Raw genomic sequence first — 22,402 nt, 5'->3', positions numbered from 1 at the left:
AAATTTCTCACGAAGATGTCCTCGAAATTATCCCAGCTGTCGATGGAGCCTGGGGGAAGTTTCTTTATCCAAGATCTTGCGGCACCACTCAAGTGAACTTGGATACTTTGCATAGCTGTTGCTACGGTTCCTCCTACTAGCTTCACCATCTCGAGATAATCAACGAGCCAATCCTCGGGATCCTGCGAGCCGTCGAATTTCTTGAAATTCTCGGGTAACTTGAACCCTTTTGGGACTCGAGTCTTTCGAACTCTTCTCGTAAAGCACGGGAGTCCACACATATCTTCGTCGGCAACCTCCGGTGAATGCGACGTTCTCTTCTTTCTTGTCGCGCTCTATCCACCCTCACTTGAGCTGTCTGTGTCTCTTGCTCCACTTGTTCTTGGTGGATCTTGGACCGCTGCGGTGGGTCGTGGACTATTTTGCCTAGGATTTCCTTCGGGAGGCGTGGCTGCGAACGCTCGTTCCCATAACTCCTACTCCAGCCATTGCCATATTGAACAATGGTTCTCTCGGGTCCCCAGGAGGTGGTCTGGACGCGAGGATGTAAGCTTTCGTTGCCATGTAACCTGCTTCTGGCGTTTTCGGGATGATATTTCCCCTTGTATCAATCGACATGGAGGACATGTCGAGATTTTGAATTATGTTTCCTCTCTCTTCTTCAGGTATATTTTGCAGCCGAGATCTCGCTCTCCTTCGAGCCTCTCTATGGCTATCTGCCGAAGTTTCGATTGTCGGCGAGCTCTGCTCGGCCGCCTGTGGACGCGGAGGCTGCCTCTTTTCTCCTATTCAAGGATGTTGTCTGTTTTTTCAGCTCTCTACTTACCCGAGCAAGTCTATATTGGTATGCTTTTAGTTCTTGTACAGTAGCAGTGGTGGTCATTGGTTCTGAACCATCCATGGCTTTTGCGGCCCTATCCCATGCTTCCTGCGGGAGTTGAACTCTTGCGCGTGTTGAAGACCCAGTATATTTAGTGCCTAAGCCTTTTCTAAGATCAGCGGGATCGACGTATGGGTTTCCCAAATCGTCGAAAGCCTCTGACGTCTCTGGTTCTGATCGGCCTGCCTCTTCGATTGCACAGATTTGATGGTATTTTGTGTATTGATTTTTGTCAGGATTGGTGACACCATCATACAGATTGGTGAAGACCTTTCCGATGGCAGCATATTTGTCGATGAAGTTGAAGCTGTCGACGCTGTCGGAATCGCTGCTTATAAAGGAGTCCGCAGACGACTCGAAAGATGTGTTGCTGAAGATCTTGGCGAGCTTTCCGTTTGCCTTGGTGTCGATGAAGCGTGACGACGAAAACTCCTCGTCACTCGACGAAAAGTTAGAATCGACCGCTGAAAATTCCGACGAGATCGGAACTTCGAGACGGTAGGATCCTTCCTTGTTGACGCCAAATCGGAATTCTCCGAACGTCATGACGATGGGATCCTCCAGATAAGCACATGCATCCATACGGGAGGGCGGGTGAGGAATAAAGTCGACTAGATGATTTTTTTCCTATTTACCTCGATCCATCGCATTGCTAGCCACCGACGAAGTCGACGATTCTGGACGTGCCATCGAGATCAGCTCCTTGCAACCTCTAATCCCCACAGACGGCGCCAATTGACAAAGGATTAATTTGTCAATGCCTACAGATTGTAAACTAGGGTTTTGCTAGAAGTAGAGGGCAAGTAGATCTCGAAGGTTTCAGCCGAAAAGTACTCGCCGATTACGAAAACTAGGGTTCTGTTGACAATAGATTCGATCCTTTCTTCGTCCCTCGACTCACCCGTTATAGAGGGTGGAGCCGAGGGTTTCGTAATACACAAGTTACAGAGTTCGGGAGGGTTTCGTACCCAACCCGTAAGATTACAAATCTCTATCTTACCTAATACAAACTATCTTTCCTTAACACTAAATGGGCTTCCAAGTCTTCTTATTCTTCGAGTCCTGGGCCTTTAGTAAACCCCGGGTACCATCTTTGGCAAGCCCATTGGGGATGCCTATGTCACTCGGCTTGATGAACTTCTCCGCTAGCACCATGAAAAGAAAATGAACTCCATGATATTAATAGCCAACATAGCTTTGAAGCTGTCCCTCTGAAACCAAACGGCCAGATAAAAGATATGGGTGCACACGACCGAAACCACCCAATCCAACAATCTTCGGGCATTATTCGCACAATGAATTTCGCCGACAGGACCTTACAAAACACAACAATCCAACTAGAAGGGTGCGAACAAGCATCCGATAGATCTTCAAACTTGGTGCGACAAGAATCCTAGAACCGCCACCTTTATTCTTCGACGCGGACGAACATGCCCCCACGCCGCCATCCGCCGCCCGACGCCGACGAAGGAGGTTCAGAAATCAGATCGTCGCCTCGCTAAGTCGTCGCCGCCAAGCCCATGGGGGCTGCAGAGAAGAAGACTCGGCAGTCGGTTGTGTCCCCCGGCTAGGAACCCGATGGCGCTGCCCATGGTCACCCGAACAATTCGGCCAAGGCCGTCCTCACGGCAGACCATAGAAGACGAAGAAGAAAACGACCAGGCCGTATAGGCCCAGATCGAGCCCGCTCCGCCGCCAGCTCACCGCGCCGCCGACGTCCAGCGCCCCGTCGCCTCGTTGCCACCTCCGCAGACCACCAGCCCCGCCCGCCGCCGCGCCTCCAGCATCGGACTTGGTGGCCGCCCGAGAGTAGCCGCCGCCTCCAGCACGGGGACGCCGCCACACCACGAAGCCGCCATGCCGCTGCCGAGGCAGCCGCGCCGGCGCGCCCCTCGTTAAGCGTGCCTCCCTTATCGGCCCCGTCGGCCCGCGCCAAGTCCTCCGCGCGAGGGGGAGAGGAGTCCCCACCGTCGCCAGCACCCGGGCTTTTCCCAGCGACGCCCTCCGGCGGCGTCGAGGAGAGGGAGGAGCAGGGGGAGGGGGCCTGGGCAGGTGGCGGCTAGGGTGCCCTCCCGCCGCCCACGTGAGCGACGAGGGGAAACGGGCAGCTATCAATCCCGTGCTCTATGAAAAGTGGTGTTCCCTTTTTTTTGTTACTACTTACCCCTAGAGTCGAGATACGGGATAAAAACATATTTGCAGATTTGAGTTACAACAACTTCAAAACATTGTCTCTTGATGCAAAATTTCAGCCACATTATACAATTTCCGCGCTCCCTTTTATACGTACCTACCGATCTATCAGGAAGCCGCCAAGCTCACATTTTCTTTTCCCTTCTTCACTGTTCCTGGCGCTGGTTTTGAACATGAAACAAAACATGCATCTAAAAAAGGGGTAGACCCTTCCTCTAAAAAAGGAGTAGAAACGAGTAGCCTACAAAAGGTATTGTTGGAGAATCCATCTAATGGTAAGATTGAGGTTACCAGAACAATTTACCGGATATTGTTAGAAATTTTTGCTTGTACATCTCTACATTCTAAGTGCACACGTAAAGTTTCACGAACAGACAAAATTTGTGGCATGTGTAATTTTTTTAAAGAAAATATCGTAAAAATCTTATTTTAGAACCAAAATTTGTGTTTTCTACACATGCCACATAAAATGTGTTATTAAACAGCTTTGTGCACATGCGGGATCCATGTTGGTTTTTGGATCTTTTTGGCATTTCCAAACTTGTTTAAGGAGCAACTTAACCAAAAGGAGTATATGGACCTAAGAACGAAAAACACTTCTCCGTCAAATTTCGTATATGATTACGAACCGGCTAGTATGTGCACATACCACTCTATATGTTAACTCTGAACATGATACAAAATACTTTTACCAAGTATTTATAACTACCGCCTAGGTTTTGCTGAAAAACAATTATGCCCTAACACTACCTCAACTGAGGTTATTACTTATTACTGATGGCCGCTAAACCCCCACCACTGAAGGGCCTTTGCTAGCTGGCCCATAACACTAGCCCCATCGAAAAATAGTATGAAGATTTAGAAATCCAATCCACAGTTGAAGTGAACAAATACAATCCTAACAATACATATGTTTGTTTCCAAGTCGTGGAACCTCCCGAAAGGACAAAGCAAGATAGTGCTAGGAGTAGCTGACTCACGGATCCTGATATCTCACTAAAAATGTCTTGAGGCCATTCGGGATGGTTCACTGTGAAGTGAATTGCCAGTGACGTGTTCTTTTTCAACCCATCACGGGCAAAAATTTCTGCTGTGGACCGTCAGTAAACATAGATTATCACAGGGTGTATATGAGGTGGGTTTAGCAATAGCTTTGTGGTGTTGTGTTATAGCTGTAAAATGATAGCACAAAATTACGCCAGATTTAAGATTAATTTCAGCACAATGTCAACAAAAACTTCAACATGAAAATTGCGCAACATTTCAAAGTTTGATACAATTTGGAACTATTAAAGAATCTAATAAAATCATCTCAAATCATAAATAGTTTCCTTATAATTCTTTAAAATAGAGCTAAACACTAGCAGAAGTGTAAGGCAATTAGTTATCAAGTTTTTTGATCAAATGTTGGCAAAAATTTCATACCGTGTAAAAACATCTGAATAACTACAATCAATCATGAATGTCGCTCTTACTATTATGGTAGTAATTTTAACATAAACGAAGTTTGAGTTTTTTTAATCAAAGTTTGACACAAATTTGCCAACTGTGGATAATTTTAAGAAATTACCAACTAATCCGGGAGTGAGCATACGAGTGAGACGGGGTCACATATGTAGCTCGATTTGGTCAAGAATTTTTTTCTTCTTATTTTCTAATATTGTGACGTTGGGGAATGGTCAATATGAGAAATATCTGACAAAAAAAAATTCTTTTCTGCAAAGTTAGTAAGTCAATATATGCAATGATTGTGGTCGTGTATTTTGGCGTGGTGCAAAATTTAAATGGAAGGAAGCTGGGAAGTTTGAGCAACTTTTGGACACACATATTAGCAATTTTAGAATAGTATAAGTTTCTTCTTTAGATTTTCTTATAGAAATAGCTGCTAAACTGACAAACGTCAGCACCACACTGAAGTTGTACTCTTGTTTTTTAGAATGCATTGGCTCGCTTGAGCTACCATGAATGACTAACCATCTGAAGAAACAACTTGGTTCTATTCATGTTCGAATATGGTTGGATTCCTTGGAACGATTCATACAAGTTGTTCCATGTATTTTATGATTCGTCTGGCTCGAGCTAGCTAGCTGTAATCCTGAAGTTCGGCCCGTCCGTGAACTTGTAGATGCAATATTTAAACTTGAACCCATTTTGTCAATTTAACATCAACCCAATACATCCAGGTCGTAATAATCTAGAATAACATCAATCAGCAAGCAGGAACAAACTACTCAACATGCATCCACTAATGATGCAATGCAGGGAATCTTGGTCACTAGCGCCATTACAAATTATATAACCAATATACGTACATTCTACTTGTACCGATCCAGATTGGAACTCCTAATCGCCCTCACATGCAAAGTTCACGGGCAAGATAACACGCTAATAATTCATCAGCATTGCACCACTCTTTCACCTATAAATACCAAACCAAAGCACCATCTCAGCGCATCACAAGCACCTAGCAGTCTACAGCTCCAGAGCCAATCGGTCATTTTGCTCTGAGCTTCTGCGTGGTGTACTGATCACTCGCAGCAATGGCAGGCATGGCATCGATCGCGCTGTTCCTCGCTGTGAACCTGGTCGTGTTCTCCATGGCCAGCGCGTGCGGGGGGAACTGCCCGACTCCTGCCACACCAACCCCGTCGACGCCTTCGACGCCCACCCCAACCCCAGCCTCGTTCGGCAGGTGCCCGCGCGACGTGCTGAAGCTGGGCGTGTGCGCCAATGTGCTGGGACTGATCAAGGCCAAGGTGGGCGTGCCCCCCACGTTGCCGTGCTGCCCGCTGCTGGAAGGGCTCGTCGACCTCGAGGCCGCCGTGTGCCTTTGCACGGTGCTCAAGGCCAACATCCTTGGCATCAAGCTTAACCTCCCTATCGATCTCAGCCTCGTCCTCAACCACTGCGGCAGGAGCGTCCCCACCGGATTTAAGTGCTAAGCGACCAGTCTCTCGGTCCATCGACTCAGGTGCCGCCGAGCAAGATATGCATGTCTTGAGACGTTGCTTCTCGGAGAGGAAATTATTCTACTCGCTTAACTGTTTGCACATTTGCTTGTTTGCTTATTTGTTTGCTACTTGAGGTGCTAGCTACATGTGATCTGCATATGCAAGCATACGCAGAGTATCGTATGCAGCCGGTCCGTTCGATCCTCTTTCATGTTAATTATTCTTAATTCTTATTTTCTTGATGATGGATTGTGTTTATTTGTACGTATGATCTGTATGTTCGACGAAAATAATTGTTCTTACTACTTCGTGTGGGTGCATGGTTCGGTGATTTGTCAAATATGCCTGAAAATAGAATAATTTACTCGTTTACAAGTTTTTTGTTACTACTTTTTTCGATAAAGAGAATATATTAATATCGTGGAGATATCAATTACACCCAGCCTCTGCAACAACATCATACCCTAATGGTACGAAGGATGCATACAGCCAAAAAAAAGAATTACAAAAAAGAAAGACCCCGCTATAGAGATTCATAACTTGAAATAACAACACTGGCACCACCAAGACAACACCAGAATATTAGCTTCTCCATAAGCGACGCCTCCAGAAAGGAAACAGTGCCCAAACGCTATCTTCGCCCGATCATAGATCTTAGGTTTTCACCCTGAAAAAAGTCATTTCTCTCAAAACAATGCTTTCAACAAGAACATTGCCATGCACAACCAATTAAGGCCAGACCTTGGATTTTCATCCTAAAAGATAAGACTCTGAACTTCTCCTGTGCAGTCGCCCCCACATAACAGTCTTTTTTTCAAGTTACGAAGCACCAAGCCAATTCCACTCACCGCCAAGATCCGACCATCATAGCTATTCCACCGATCTCGGCTTGATGAACTTCTCCGCTAGCACCATGAAAAGAAAATGAACTCCATGATATTAATAGCCAACATAGCTTTGAAGTTGTCCCTCTGAAACCAAACGGCCATATAAAAGATATGGGTGCACACGACCGAAACCACCCAATCCAACAATCTTCGGGCATTATTCGCACAATGAATTTCGCCGACAGGGCCTTCCAAAACACGACAATCCACCTAGAATGGTGCGAACAAGCATCCGATAGATCTTCAAACTTGGTGCGACAAGAATCCTAGAACCGCCACCTTTATTCTTCGACGCGGACGAACATGCCCCCACGCCGCCATCCGCCGCCCGACACCGACGAAGGAGGTTCAGAAATCAGATCGTCGCCTCGCTAAGTCGTCGCGCCAAGCCCATGGGGGCTGAAGAGAAGAAGACTCGGCAGTCGGTTGCGTCCCCCGGCTAGGAACCCGGGCGCTGCCCATGGTCACCCGAACAAATCGGCCAAGGCCGTCCTCACGGCAGACCATAGAAGGCGAAGAAGAAAATGACCAGGCCGTATAGGCCCAGATCGAGCCCGCTCCGCCGCCAGCTCACCGCGCCGCCGGCGTCCAGCGCCCCGTCGCCTCGTTGCCACCTCCGCAGACCACCAGCCCCGCCCGCCGCCGCGCCTCCAGCATCGGACTTGGTGGCCGCCCGAGAGTAGCCGCCGCCTCCAGCACGGGACGCCGCCACACCACGAAGCCGCCATGCCGCTGCCGAGGCAGCCGCGCCGGCGCGCCCCTCGTTAAGCGTGCCGCCCTTATCGGCCCCGTCGGCCCGCGCCAAGTCCTCCGCGCGAGGGGGAGAGGAGTCCCCACCGCCGCCAGCGCCTGGGCTTTTCCCAACGACGCCCTCCGGCGGCGTCGAGGAGAGGGAGGAGCAGGGGGAGGGGGCCTGGGCAGGTGGCGGCTAGGGTGCCCTCCCGCCGCCCACGTGAGCGACGAGGGGAAACGGGCAGCTATCAATCCCGTGCTCTATGAAAAGTGGTGTTCCCTTTTTTTTTGTTACTACTTACCCCTAGAGTCGAGATACGGGATAAAAACATATTTGCCGTTTTGAGTTACAACAACTTCAAAACATTGTCTCTTGATGCAAAATTTCAGCCACATTATACAATTTCCGCGCTCCCTTTTATACGTACCTACCGATCTATCAGGAAGCCGCCAAGCTCACATTTTCTTTTCCCTTCTTCACTGTTCCTGGCGCTGGTTTTGAACATGAAACAAAACATGCATCTAAAAAAGGGGTAGACCCTTCCTCTAAAAAAGGAGTAGAAACGAGTAGCCTACAAAAGGTATTGTTGGAGAATCCATCTAATGGTAAGATTGAGGTTACCAGAAATTCAATTTACCGGATATTGTTAGAAATTTTTGCTTGTACATCTCTACATTCTAAGTGCACACGTAAAGTTTCACGAACAGACAAAATTTGTGGCATGTGTAATTTTTTTTAAAAAAATATCGTAAAAATCTTATTTTAGAACCAAAATTTTTGTTTTCTACACATGCCACATAAAATGTGTTATTAAACAGCTTTGTGCACATGCGGGATCCATATTGGTTTTTGGATCTTTTTGGCATTTCCAAAAAAATTTAAGGAGCAACTTAACCAAAAGGAGTATATGCACCTAAGAACGAAAAACACTTCTCCGTCAAATTTCGTATATGATTAAGAACCGGCTAGTATGTGCACATACCACTCTATATGTTAACTCTGAACATACCACTCTAGTATGTGCACATACCACTCTATATGTTAACTCTGAACATGTCAGCGAGAATTAGAAGTAGCTGGTGATTAGAAGGTTTATTGGTGTTATCGGTAGTGTTTTTAGCAAATGTGAATTTGTATGCACAATGTAAGAGGCAGCACTAATAGAATTTGAAATGTAATGTATTTGCGTACATCAGTTGATGCATCGTTGGCGGGGTTATCTTTTTACAGTGCTGATTTATATTTCCACTGGTTTAGGCCAGAGGGTGCATGTACATGCTGTAGAGAATTTGACCGGGCCAGGCAATGTCCATTGGCCTGGCGGGCTACGGCTAGGTCCTTTACATGGGCCGCAGCAGCAAGTTCGGACTTAGCGAAGTTAGACGATTCGGCTGGCAGCATCTATCGTAGAGCGTCCTCGAGAAAAAAATCTATCGTTCATGAGGCCAGCTGAGGATAGGAACATTTTGGGGAAAAGGCAAATGGATCGGAGAAGAGTGAGCAGCTGAGCGGTGCGAGCTGCTGCTGCGGTAGCTGGAGACGGGGCGGGAGGAGGCGGTGAAGGTGGAGCAAAACCTGCGCGGCTTCCTTCCCGTCCAGGCTGCAAGCGCCGAAGCCATTCGGCAGGAGCACGGACGGCCTGCGTGGTCGGATGGGAAGACGGCGTGCTGAAGGCTCGTCGGATGGGGCCGGCCGAGCTTCTTGTCGCCACACGCCGCACCGCCAAGCTGAGCGCAGGGAGGACGAAGGAGCGCGGCAGCGCAGGAGGCCGACAACCCATGGATTCAGACATCAACAGCTAAACTGACGGTATGTTGCCTCTCTCTGTACCGGCTGAACTGAAGAAATTCCAGCTATAGGAACAGCGGTAATTCAATCTGGAGTACAAACAAAGATGCATCTGTGCGCAAAAAACTAAAACGAAAAGGGTAAGAGCATTAGTAGCTGACACCGGTTGGGAACTTGCAAGCAAATGTGCGTGTCAAGACTAATAAATTCTGTAAATGTGTGGTGCAATACAACTATATACAATTACCAAGATGTTGAATAATTCATTTCCAAGCTACATATGCGAGCCTCTACACAGGAAGTATATTCACTGCGTGTGCTCATATTATTTGGACAGAAGTACGTAGCTGTACTCTAATGGAGCTTCTCTCTGATCTTGCACTTTCCAACTCTCAAATTGTATCCAATCATGGACATATGCATTACTATGATATTCAAAAGAGTCCCTGCCCTGGGCATGATGCTTATAAATAATATGAAAGGTCTTCACCATGTAATGAAGTAGCATTTGTTGTCTGATTCAGAGGGGTACTATGAGCCTCTAGCCATGTCAGCGCGTGAATGTCACGATAAAAATAATAGTCCTAGTTATTAGAAGTTACGTTTTTTTTTTTATTTTAGGTGGAAATTGTAGTCAACTATAAGAAATCTAACCATGACAACCCATACTATCTTACCGACTTCTTTCCCTATCTTTTGAGAATTTATAATAACTCTGTGAATCGTTTTCAAGGGTAAATACATGTAAATTTTGCTCCAATCCTTGGGAAAATCTTCCAACCGAAATAAACCAAAAGCCACCCAAATCTGTTAAGTTGTATTTCCAACATTTACTCTTGTACGGGACAGTTACTTAACAGCAGTTCATTTTTTAACTAATGATAAACCCACAAAAGTTTAATTTTGACATTGTACTTTGTATTCTAATATATATTGGTTCTGAACGGCATTTTTTTCTCCTAACTTCTATTAATGTTGCAGTGCAAGATTAAAGCAGATGGTGTTTACATGTTTCATCAAACTAAATTTACAGTTCTCTGTAGCATGTAAAGTTCATATACAATAGCAGTAGCGTTAGGTGTTCTCATCCAAATTTATTCCTTTCCCTTGTGCTGTGCCACGTATGAACACTATTGTATAGAGTTTCAGGATAATAATGTGTTTACCTCCTGTTATGTTTTTCAGCAAATTTAGTGATATTTTTCACGAAGATCGTTTTATCGAGACAGTCAGACAACATGTAAGAGTGGTGAAGGAACTCCCTAAAGATGTTTTGCTGCGCTTCAATCATAATATCAGCAGCATACTAAATATGAGAACTAAAGCCTACTCATCTCCAGATCACTATCTGCGTAAGGAATAGATTGAAATGGAAAATGCCCGTGAAAGGAGCTGGAGAGGGAAATTTCACCGACCTGGTCGAGTTATCAATCCTGAGGCAAATAGAAGAGATGAAAAATGCCCACTTACTCCTCTAGAGGTTGGTATATCGTTTTACCCTTTTCCACTCTGTATGTTTGTATAGTAAAACTGTGATTTAAGTCCTTTGGGCATATGTGCACTCAGTTACTTGAGGGTTTATGTTTTGTGCTTTCCTTTTTTGTATAGAATTTCTGTCCGCTACTTTAGCATGTGAAGTTTCAGGTCAATTATAGCAACTTTTAAGTTGAGTGCCAACTAAATTTACTGGAGATAATGTGTTAACTGACTGAATTTGAGCAGGTTGGTATGATGCTGCGAGGCATGGGATTTGACAATACAACCTTCCTCTATGTAGCTTCTGGCAAAATAGAGAATGCTGCAAAATACATGGCTCCCCTTCGCCAGATGTTCCCTCTTTTAGAGACCAAGGACACTGTTGCTTTGCCTGAAGAACTTGCTGAGTTTAAGGTATGGCTCCCCAGCCAAGCCTGATATTGTTCTGAATGTTGGACGACTATGCATGCATTAAATGTTCATCGATTTCACATTGATTTTGTTCATACTGTTTGGATATTGTCCTACTCACTAACCCATTTTCTGCAGGGGTACTCATCTCGGTTAGCAGCATTAGATTACACTGTCTCTGTTCAGAGCCAGGTGTTTGTGACGACTCAAGGGGAGAACTTCCCTCACTTTCTGATGGGGCACAGGCGTTACCTGCTAGGAGGGAATGCAAAGACAATAAAACCTGACAAACAGAAGCTGGTCTTATCTTTTGATGATCCGAATATCAGGTTAGTTTGAGCTGCCATTCTATGTCGGCAGAGTATGATAGGTCACAGTGAACCAGTTTCAGTTTTTGACTATTTTCTGAAATGCCTTCACCAAGCCTAATTGCTGAAGCAGTTGTTTCTCACCCAAGGCTGGCCTTCTCATCTTTCTGCCAACCATGAGTGACCTCTATAGCTGCTGCCCATTTTTCTAAATACATTATCTTCATAAATTGCAAACATTTCTTAGTTGGTCTTCACATACTTAATCTGATGCTAAGTAAATTCGAATACTCCCTCCGATCCACAATAAGTGTTGGGAACTTAGTACGAATGTTGTGCACTTATTGTGGATCGGAGGGAGTAAGCAACCATAAAAAAAGGAAGAAAGGAAGGAAGTTTATTTATTATACATTATCTTGTAGCAGACACGTAGCAAACCATGTAGCAGAAAACAGACAGTAAATGAGTACAGCTGACTGACAAACTGAACTCTCTTTATATGCCTTGGTCATTCACCTTGAGGGCGCACACGGTTTCAGATTGCAGGCCGCTGCAGCCAGCACACAAATTTAGAAACTCCTTCCATTAGGTTTGATGGATATGTGGTAAAACAGCACACATGCCCATAAGCCTGTAATTTGTAGCATACAATCAGAACTGGAACCATAGACTGTAAAAAGAATAGCCAAACATAATACAAACTGAAAACTAATGGTACGAAAAAAGTGCGGTGGAAAAGAACAGAGCAAGAGAGATGGTCTTATAAGTGACATCACAGTGAGGAAAAACAGAGTATTACAGAAGGAAACAGAGATAACCTGACATACACGGTTTAAACAACGGGAGAGTATCCCTGAACCTAGATCACATAGCAGAGCGCTAGAAAAAAAAGGAATCCACCGATTCTGCCAACAAATGGTACCTGCGAAGAAGAACAATTCAAAAAGAGTGTACAACATACAAAATGCAGGCAAAAATAAAACATGTGCATGCAAACAAAATATACCATGTAAGAAGTGACATTCATAGATGAGCAAGAGCTTCCTGATACACTATATTTCTAGTCTGGGTAGTCGGGTTGCCAGATTCATCGAGCGCCAATACTTTCAGCCCTTCCCTTGATGTTACCCTTGATATTGCAACATAGAATTGCCCATGCGAGAACACCGGTTTGGGCAAGTAGACCCCAACCTTCTTAAGAGTTTGACCCTGGCTCTTGTTGATAGTCATTGCATAGCATAGCCTTACTGGATACTGACGGCGCTGCAATGTAAATGGCCATTTGGTGGCTGGTGCGTGTAGAACAATTCTTGGTATGCACACACGTTCACCAATATTGGTCCCTGTCATAATTTTAGCTTCAAGGACCCATTCTCCTAGACGTGTAACCATTAAACGGGTGCCATTGCAAAGTCCAATAGCTTGGTTAATATTCCTTAACAACATTATTGGAACCCCTACCTTCAATGAAATCCTATGCCGCGGAAAGTTTGGAGGATCGATCTTATGGAGAAATTCAGGAGGATATAACAGTTCCGCATCAGCCGCATGGTCGAGAGTTTTACATATAGAATCACAGCTCTCGAACAACATCTCCTCCCCAGGCACCTTAGAGAAAACAGTCTCGTTGATAGAGTCAGCAACTTTATTAGTAGGACACACAATGGCGTGGTCTGCCAGATAAGCTGCATCAGAATACATTTGAGTAAATGAATCATACACTGCATCAACAATAGCAGAAATAGGATCAGAGTCTGGCAGCAGTGCTGTATCTGGTGGCAAGGAGATCCATGAAGGGGTAGCCTCTCCTTCTCGTGTATCCATGTGCACAGCTCCATCACCGACATCGAGGACCCACTGCGCAAATTCCTCCAAAGCAGCTCGTTCCTCATCGGACAACTGTGGAATAGACAATCTCATATTTCTGCGTAGCTTGAGGACAGTTATGTTAAGATTCATGCACTAGCCACTTGAACCAAAAGTCCGAACTGATGGAAAGGGCTAGGCAATCTACTTATACACTTCACAACACCCCCACTCGCGTGTGACGGGAGAAGAGAAAGTCAACACGTGAAAGAAGAAGAGCACACCGAAACAGCGGTGGCTAAAGAGGGGGCAACAGCAATTTTTAGGCTTAATTGCGAAAACCATGTGAAAGCCAGGATTTGAACTCGCGACCTGGGGCTCTGATACCATGTTAAGATTCATGCACTAGCCACTTGAACCAAAAGTCCGAACTGATGGAAAGGGCTAGGCAATCTACTTATACACTTCACAACAAGTTACATGCTGCCAAAGGGGTGACTTTATAAGGGAAGAGTTCACAATTTCCGCTCTACTGCCCCCTTCCACAACAGGTAACACTTGCCTGAAATCCCCTCCCAAAACTACAGTCTTCCCACCGAAAGGGAGCAATTTCCGTGAAGGTTCATTCGCAGACAAAATGTCCCTCATGCTTCTATCAACCGCTTCAAAGCAACGTCTGTGAGTCATTGGCGCTTCATCCCAAAGTATGAGTGTTGCTTTCTCTATTAATTCAGCTAGATTACTGCCCCGGGAAATGGTGCAATGCTTCGCTCGTTGACTTCAACAGGTATCCTAAAACGTGAATGAGCCGTCCTTCCACCTGGTAACAGAAGCGAAGCTACACCTGAAGAAGCTACAACAAGAACGACATGATCATCGGCTCGTAACCTCGCAATAATAGAGGTCCACAGAAACGTTTTGCCTGTACCACCATGACCAGAAACAAAGAAAACGCCACCAACAGAATTGAGGGCTGCACACATGATCTGGTTGTAGATACAGAGCTGATCTTCATTTAATCTTCCATGGAAAGAAGAAGCCATTTCTCTAAGCTCATTCCTGTCATACTGTAGCTCTTCTAAAATCAACCTATTGCCAAGCAACCTTGCATTGCGAATGGAGTCAGTAGATATACCGAAAGATGATAAGGAGTAACCATTTTCACCAAACATAACAGATAGCTCGTGCAACAGCTGAATGTGTAAATATTCAGAAGGGATTGCCTGAACAGTATCATTTAGAGAGCGTGCAATCTGGAAAGCTATATCATCTGCCATAAACCGCCAATATTTATCTAGAAGTCGTTGGCCATCAGTGACACCACAAAATAGCAAAACAGTCATGAATAGATGTCGCAACTGATAAGAAGAAGCCCATTGAACGGCTTCATCAAATAGAAGGAACCACTCGTTGTCATCACCAACCAAACCACGCGCCTGGCAAGCTGCCTTAAAGGAGGTGTGCAACCTTCCATGGTAAACCTTGAGGTCATTGAAACTTGTAGCACCAGCCACAACCGTGATAGAAGAGTTCTCCGCAGCTAGGATGCACGTTGTAGACACGGCCAATAGGAGGGCCGAATTTGAGTTGGCGCCTCCTCCTTCGCCATCTCTTAGTTGATGCGTCCCACCTCCACTTTGATGGAAACTGCAGATACGTAAGCTCGCGAGCATCCATGTACCGCTGGTTAGCGACAAACCACTCAGTGAGCATAGTTTTATATTTCGAAGGATTGCGAACAACGTCGGCAAGGTTATCATCCTGGCTATATATAACCCGGTTCATATTTTCAAGGTGCACCACTAATCTTTCAACAGAAGGTGTTCGAACATGAATGTCGAATGCGAACATACGCCAACATGCCTCACACGCAGACAAATACCTAATCCACAGTAACGAAGACGACATAAGAAGGTAGAACATTGGAAAAACACTGGATTACCAAAAACTAAAAGGGTAAGCAATCTGAATGCACCTGCATTTTACATACTCATCTATCTCATTTCTTCCAGTAGATTCTGTAGACTGGTACATAGAATGAAACCGGGCCCTTGCCATATCATGGCCCTTAGCAAGGTACTTGAACAAATATTTAAGAAGATTGGTCTTATTACACCACTCCACATTAATGTGAGCTTGGAATTTTTTTTAGCAAGGACATATTGTAAGGAACAATCCACCGATTGTCGACACGAACACCATTCTTCAGAATATACCTGTCGTTCTCACTTCGCCGGTACACCGGAAAACCGAGACCATCAATTGTAGTTTCTTCATTAAATTCTTTGGGATATCGCTTAGAGCAAACACCGTCCTTCATACATGGAGAATCAGGGTTGTGTTCACCACATGGACCATGCACCATAAACTCCTCCACAAGCGCATACCCCAATGATCGGTAGCATAATCTGGTATCTCTGCCGAAATAAAAGAATCTATGGTAGAAGGCGTGGGGTCGTCCATGTCGGCATCCAGCCACACAAGGGTATGTATGTGAGGTAAGCCTCTTTTCTGGAACTCGACAACATATAAATCTGTTTCATGGAAGGGAAAAAAGGGAATAAGTAAGCAAACACAGCACACACGGAATAGGCAGAACTGTAACTTATGAAACAAAAAGTGCAGTAACTTGTGAAGGAACAATGGAAAGCAAAACAGAGAACAGGCATACATGCATGGACTTGACCAAACGCCTCGCCCCGCCTGACGTCTCCGCTAAATTCATTAATCTTCATCTTGAAAACACGTGTAACTATATCCGGTCTATCAGCATGCCTTTGACCAGGCTCCATAAGAAGAGCTTCAGTTATTTCATCCCACTTAGGGTTGCAAGTAAATGTAATGAAAAGATCAGGCGCTCCAAAAACACGACAAATAGCCATGCCATCCTGGTAATTCTGAATCATGTACCGAGGCCCTCCAGTAAAACTCGAGTGCAGAAGATACTGCACCCCGACATTTTTGCCACTGGAGTTCCCCTCACCAAGAGCATCAGAAATACCCTGATATGTCTCAGACCGAAGAGTGGTCTGGTTCCAGAAGTGATAACTCAATCTACACGATTCAACACAGGAATAACAGTCCACAAGAAGCTGCTGCGACGATCGACCGCAGCAAGTAAAAGGATTTGGCTCGCCCTTCCTATAATGGAAACGATAACAATAGTACTCAAGCATGGACACCTGGTTGCGTCCGGTCGATGGCATACCATCAACCTGTCGGTACCTGATACCAAGATGGAACCCGATGGTAGCATGAGGAAACAGGAGCGGGTACTGGAGAGCCATGAGAGAGGGGTTGAGTGGCGAGATGCGCTGAAGATAACCAGCCTCCTTCTGGACGATAATATCGACTACATGCTTCTACAGTGAGGTCGTCAACTATAAGAGCAGCCAGCTCAGGGGCGGTAGGCAAAGAATACCGATTCCCATGGTCTGCACCCTCATGACCATATAAACGAACAGCCACCTCAGGAGCATCAGGAGAAAACATTCTATCCTTTGCCATACGAAATGTCTGCACAAGAGAGTTACACCCATTGAGCATTGTAGTTAGAGATTGCACAATAGCGGGATCAGGTTCCTCCCTACGCCGCCGCTGACGCCGGGCTGGCCGAGTAGAAAAACGATCCGAGCCAACTCCTAGTACCTCCTCTCTTTGACGGCGCTGACCAACAACAGATGAAGACTGAGCAGCTGATGCAGAATGGACACCAGCAGCAGTATCATCATCAAGTTCACCATCCTGACTAAATATACCCATCCTATGATCTAATTCATTCTGAGTATCATAAATGTATAGCTGGGCAAATTTAGGAACAGAATCACCCTCTGGAGGCAACAAAGAGCCAATCTCATGACACACCACTCCACAAATCTTAAACACATATGGGCCATTCCCAACATTAATTGTTCTGTCAACATGAACACCGAGAGATGTGAAAGCAAACATAGCATTGTATTCCCGAATCAAACGCATAAACCGATCTGACTCAGAACCGCCATCAAAACGCATAAGCTCAGACAACGGGGAAGGCCATTCCGGATAAATCGGAAGAGACACCCGGCCACCACGACAACAACCAGTATACACACGGTGGTATTTCGTACTGAGACGCTTATTACGCTCCTGATACCAGTATGAAGCACCACAGTACTTGCAAATAAGATGAGGGCCACCGTAGTAGGACCTGCCAGGCCAAGCAGCTGCAAACAAAGATGGAAAACGCATAGTCGAGACATATAGAAGAAGAAAGCAGACACCACAAAAACAAACCAACAACACGAAAGGAGCGTTCAATTACTTACCTTTGAGAAACCTCACCAAGCTTGTAGGAAGAGGCAACTGAATATCAGCAGCAACACCTGGTAAAAAATTAGCAGAAAAAGAGAATGAAGTTAACAACAGGAAACAAAATGCAAGTAGAAGGTAGTACAGAGAGGCAAAAAAGTTGGAAGAAGAACCAAACAATTGGAAACCTAGGACATTTTGAGAACCAAAGCGTAGAACCATGTACCAATCCATGCAATCAGCAAACATTTTATTCGGCCTGTTGTCAACCTATTTCGAAAGCATTATAAGCAAAAGTTTGATAACTGTTTCTGACAGCAAGAGGTTGGCGTGGATCTGCAGGTGTACATTTTGCTGATGACGTTGGAAAAGCATGGTCAAGCATGGCAGTACATTTTGCCGATAATACCGCTGGGAGCATCCGCAAAGCAACCACACCAGCATAAACAGAGGAATCAGAGGCAGACGAAGCTAAATAATGTGTAAAACCTAGAACCTGACTATCTTAGCTGGCCATGCTGCTATGCACGGTAGCTGTTTAGGTTCAAAAGGTGAAGCTACCACACATTGAGTCTAGAACCACATATCGTTTCTAAAACAACAGGAAAAAGAAACACTATCTAAATGATAAGCACATAGCAAGTTTGAGATGTAACATTCCCATTACGCTGTTTATTTCAGGTTTCCGGACCATGCTGAAGCCCAGAAGCCATTATTATGAGAACGGTTGGCGGCCTAACCTGCCTGAAGAAGAGCAGTTTGCCGGCATATGTCAGAATGCGGACGACGACCCTGGCGACGACTATTCGAAGCTGACCTCCGCAGGATGCCTCCATGAGAACGGCTCGAAAGTCGATGGGTCCGTAGAAGAGCCGTATGCTCTCGCATAGCCAGACGATGACGACGATTGCCAGCTGCTCTTTCGGAAGAAGTGGAAGGAGTAGCGGAAACTGAAACACAGATGAAAACATAGTGAAGCAAAAAACAGGAGAAAAAAAGCACGAGAAGTGTGGAAAGAAAGCAAGGTGGACGAACCACGCCACCATCGATCAATTCCCGCAGCTGGCACATCTGGCCGCCGAGTGATATGAGCAAAAGGAATCGCAGGACTTCGCACATCATCAGCAACAAGGGCGTCAGCAAGGGATGAATCAGAAGGGTAAACATCAGCCGAAGACGGACCAGGTGCGTCAACAGCTCGCAAAGAAGCCACGGGCAAAGGTGTCCATGAACTCTGGTCTCGCAAGGATGGCAAATGTGAGCCGTTGTCCACAGGGAATAAATCTGAACAGAAGCAGGAAATAAGTAAGATAGAAATCAAGAAGATTGAGATAAGAAAAGGAAGCAAAAAATGAAGACAAACCAGGTAGAGAGGCAGTAAAATCTTCATCGGTTAACGAAGGGGCGATAGCAGAGTCGACGACAGCATCAAACGCCCCAGGAAAAAGAGGCTGGATAGAAGCGCCGCCAACAGCAGTAAACCCATCCCTGCCATGCTCTCCAGAACGGCCAGCGAAATCCCCTAGGTAAGCAGCAGAAGAAACCTGATAACAAAGGTGTAAAGAATTCTGCAAAGAAACAACAGCGAACAAAAGGCATCAGTACCAGAGCCTGAATCGATAACCGGCCGTTTGCCCAGCCAAATTTCACGTCTTCTCAGAGTTTCTTCCTCTAATAAACCAGGCAAAGGCAAAACATTGCTGTCAGGCATGAACGATGAAGAAGATCCAACGGCAGTCTCAGTCTGGGCTGCAAGAGAAACAGCAGAGTGGACGCAGGTGCGCCGCAGGCACGGGCACCAGATCAAAATCTGCAGGCAAGATGGAGTGCGCGCGCCCGCGAGAACGGCCACGAGCACGACCCGGAGGCCTCCCACGGCGCATAGGACCACCGTCGGAAGCAAGACCACCGCGAGGCGGACGCAGAGGCAAAGCATGAAGGCCACGACGGCGGCGCGGAGCTGGGGAGGGAGAATGAGAAGAAGACGGAGGCCGACCGCGCCGCCGGCCAGCAGAAGCGCGTAGGCATAGACTACCTGCAGAAGAAAAAGCCGGCCACCATTACGAACCAAGGAGGAGGAGGGAGATCAAAAAAAGTGAAGAAAAAAGAAGAGTCCGGCAAGGCAAGAGCAAGATCACCGTGACGGCCAGCAGAGATCGATCATGGACGGACGAAGAACTAACGCGAACCACGATCGGAGGAAGATGCATGCGTCGGAGTTTCCGTGAGTAACCCCAGAAGAAAAGGAACAGAATTAATTGGAAAGGAGAAAATTAAGGGGCGATCTAAAAGGAAAAAAGGAGGTTGCAACACGGTAACACTGCAAGCAGACGTGGAAGCAGCACGTAGCAACAAACCAACAGTAATGTGGCAGAAGAAAAACGTGGAAATCCAGGAGGACAGAGAAGCCGGGAAAACGAATGAAACTACAACTTGCCGGTTGCCGGTCACCCAGAGGCCTAAAAAAAAGGAAAGATTAAACGGATGACCAACCGACTAAAGGAGTGGAAAAAAATCAGAAAACGTGGCACCCTTTGAATGGACGGAAAGGAAGGAAAATAGGGCATGAACAGTTTCCAAACTAAGGAGAACGCTTAAAATCAGCTAAGCTTTATATAGTGTATAATTACTGACGGCCGCTAAACCCCCACCACTGAAGGGCCTTTGCTAGCTGGCCCATAACACTAGCCCCATCGAAAAATAGTATGAAGATTTAGAAATCCAATCCACAGTTGAAGTGAACAAATACAATCCTAACAATACATATGTTAACGTTAACAGTATCTCGATACGAACCGTTTTTTCCTCTCTGCTCGTGAGAGGAGGCGGCGGAGGCGGTCCAATCTCTCCAACCTCCGGCCAGGACGTTGGGCCTGGTTTCCTCTCCCTCCGCTTGCCGCTCTGGCGGCGGCATGAGGGAGGGGGAACCTCGTTCCTCCGTTCTGGCCTAGTAGTTAGGGCTAGTTTTTGTCTCCTATGGTGCGTCGTTGGGGTGGTGGGAGCGGCGTCCGGGCAAATAAATCTGCCACAACTCCACTCCCACACCAGCGGCGACCTTCACAGCGGCGTCTCGGAGTTGTTAGCAACGTGTGTTTGTCGATCTTTCAGGTCGGCGGCTTGGTCTTCTCGCCGTTCTTCAGATCTGGCGAGATCTGTTTCTCGACGTGTCACTGGCGTTTGTCGTTGTCCACGACGGCGCCGGGGGCCGGGCGAGGTGGTTCTTCCGGAGCGAAGATGATGGTCCGGAGGTGGTGGTTATGTCGTTCTTCTCCGACTTCGTCGATGGGAGGCGGCGTATCTTGGTCCAAGACAGCACGGGGACGTCCCCGGTCGACGTGCCACAGCGACATGTGCCTCGCTGCTTGCAGCAGGCCTGTTCATCGACTCACAAAGCCTCGTTGGCGATGGTGCTTTTTTGGATCTTGCAACGGTGGAGGTTCGGCGTCTCTTCTTGCGTTCGTCTCGGCGGCGTTGGAATTGGACGGCGGCCGCTGGCTACGGTGGTTGCAGGAAACCCTAGAGATCGTTTTGTATTTCTCGATCTTTTAGGTTTTTATCTGCAAATTCAGGATAATCATTTTATCCCGGTTTGTCTTTTAGTTTCCACATGTGTTGCTTCATGTAACTTGGTGTTCGATTAATGAAATATGTGGTTGCTCTAAAAAAAAACAATACATATGTTTGTTTCCAAGTCGTGGAACCTCCCGAAAGGACAAAGCAAGATAGTGCTAGGAGTAGCTGACTCACGGATCCTGATATCTCACTAAAAATGTCTTGAGGCCATTCGGGATGGTTCACTGTGAAGTGAATTGCCAGTGACGTGTTCTTTTTCAACCCATCACGGGCAAAAATTTCTGCTGTGGACCGTCAGTAAACATAGATTATCACAGGGTGTATATGAGGTGGGTTTAGCAATAGCTTTGTGGTGTTGTGTTATAGCCGTAAAATGATAGCACAAAATTACGCCAGATTTAAGATTAATTTCAGCACAATGTCAACAAAAACTTCAACGTGAAAATTGCGCAACATTTCAAAGTTTGATACAATTTGGAACTATTAAAGAATCTAATAAAATCATCTCAAATCATAAATAGTTTCCTTATAATTCTTTAAAATGGAGCTAAACACTAGCAGAAGTGTAAGGCAATTAGTTATCAAGTTTTTTGATCAAATGTTGGCAAAAATTTCATACCGTGTAAAAACATCTGAATAACTACAATCAATCATGAATGTCGCTCTTACTATTATGGTAGTAATTTTAACATAAACGAAGTTTGAGTTTTTTTAATCAAAGTTTGACACAAATTTGCCAAGTGTGGATAATTTTAAGAAATTACCAACTAATCCGGGAGTGAGCATACGAGTGAGACGGGGTCACATATGTAGCTCGATTTGGTCAAGAATTTTTTTCTTCTTATTTTCTAATATTGTGACGTTGGGGAATGGTCAATATGAGAAATATCTGATAAAAAAATTTCTTTTCTGCAAAGTTAGTAAGTCAATATATGCAATCACTGGTAGAAAAAAGGGCTTCCGTCCAGCCCCATTAGTCGCGAAAATGTAAGAACCGCGACCAATGGAGGCTTTAGTCGCGGCTCGGGTGGCGAACCGCGACCAAAGGCCTGGGCCCAGCGCGTTCGGTGGCCAGCTGGTGGACGGGAGGGGCTTTAGTCGCGGTT

General features: G+C 45.9%; 2 protein-coding genes across 3 annotated transcripts; both read left to right on the top strand.

Moving 5' to 3' along the window:
* The first annotated feature begins 5,613 nt into the window (after positions 1–5,613).
* On the top strand, positions 5,614–6,015 carry LOC124677528 (14 kDa proline-rich protein DC2.15-like). The gene has a single exon (XM_047213513.1). It carries the CDS (start codon positions 5,614–5,616, stop codon positions 6,013–6,015), a length of 402 nt encoding a protein of 133 aa, XP_047069469.1.
* Positions 6,016–9,340: 3,325 nt separating this feature from the next.
* On the top strand, positions 9,341–19,485 carry LOC124669631 (O-fucosyltransferase 9-like). Of its 2 annotated transcripts, XR_006992272.1 has the most exons (7): positions 9,341–9,453; positions 10,618–10,672; positions 10,773–10,912; positions 11,155–11,322; positions 11,458–11,648; positions 18,066–18,274; positions 18,405–19,485. XR_006992272.1 is itself a non-coding variant. In XM_047206211.1 (6 exons), exons 3-6 carry the CDS (start codon positions 10,802–10,804, stop codon positions 18,442–18,444), a joined length of 510 nt encoding a protein of 169 aa, XP_047062167.1. In that variant the 5' UTR covers positions 9,341–9,453; positions 10,618–10,672; positions 10,773–10,801; the 3' UTR covers positions 18,445–19,485. The 2 variants fall into 2 exon arrangements, 1 of the variants encoding a protein (XP_047062167.1); XM_047206211.1 differs by lacking the exon at positions 18,066–18,274.
* The last annotated feature ends 2,917 nt before the right edge of the window (positions 19,486–22,402 follow it).

The sequence above is a fragment of the Lolium rigidum genome, chromosome 7 (genome assembly GCF_022539505.1).
Source record: "Lolium rigidum isolate FL_2022 chromosome 7, APGP_CSIRO_Lrig_0.1, whole genome shotgun sequence".
In the NCBI taxonomy this organism is placed as follows: Eukaryota; Viridiplantae; Streptophyta; class Magnoliopsida; order Poales; family Poaceae; genus Lolium; species Lolium rigidum.
Note: the sequence above shows the minus strand (reverse complement) of the source record. Positions and strands in the feature narration are given on the sequence as shown.

What these genes read in the sequence shown, in the direction of transcription:
- LOC124677528 (XM_047213513.1), top strand. Translation starts at nt 5,614, where the DNA reads ATGGCAGGCATGGCATCGATCGCGCTGTTCCTCGCTGTGAACCTGGTC.
- LOC124669631 (XM_047206211.1), top strand. Translation starts at nt 10,802, where the DNA reads ATGGAAAATGCCCGTGAAAGGAGCTGGAGAGGGAAATTTCACCGACCT. An exon ending in GCCCACTTACTCCTCTAGAG is followed by an intron (nt 10,913 to 11,154) that starts GTTGGTATATCG and finishes GAATTTGAGCAG; the next exon opens with GTTGGTATGATGCTGCGAGG. An exon ending in AAGAACTTGCTGAGTTTAAG is followed by an intron (nt 11,323 to 11,457) that starts GTATGGCTCCCC and finishes CATTTTCTGCAG; the next exon opens with GGGTACTCATCTCGGTTAGC.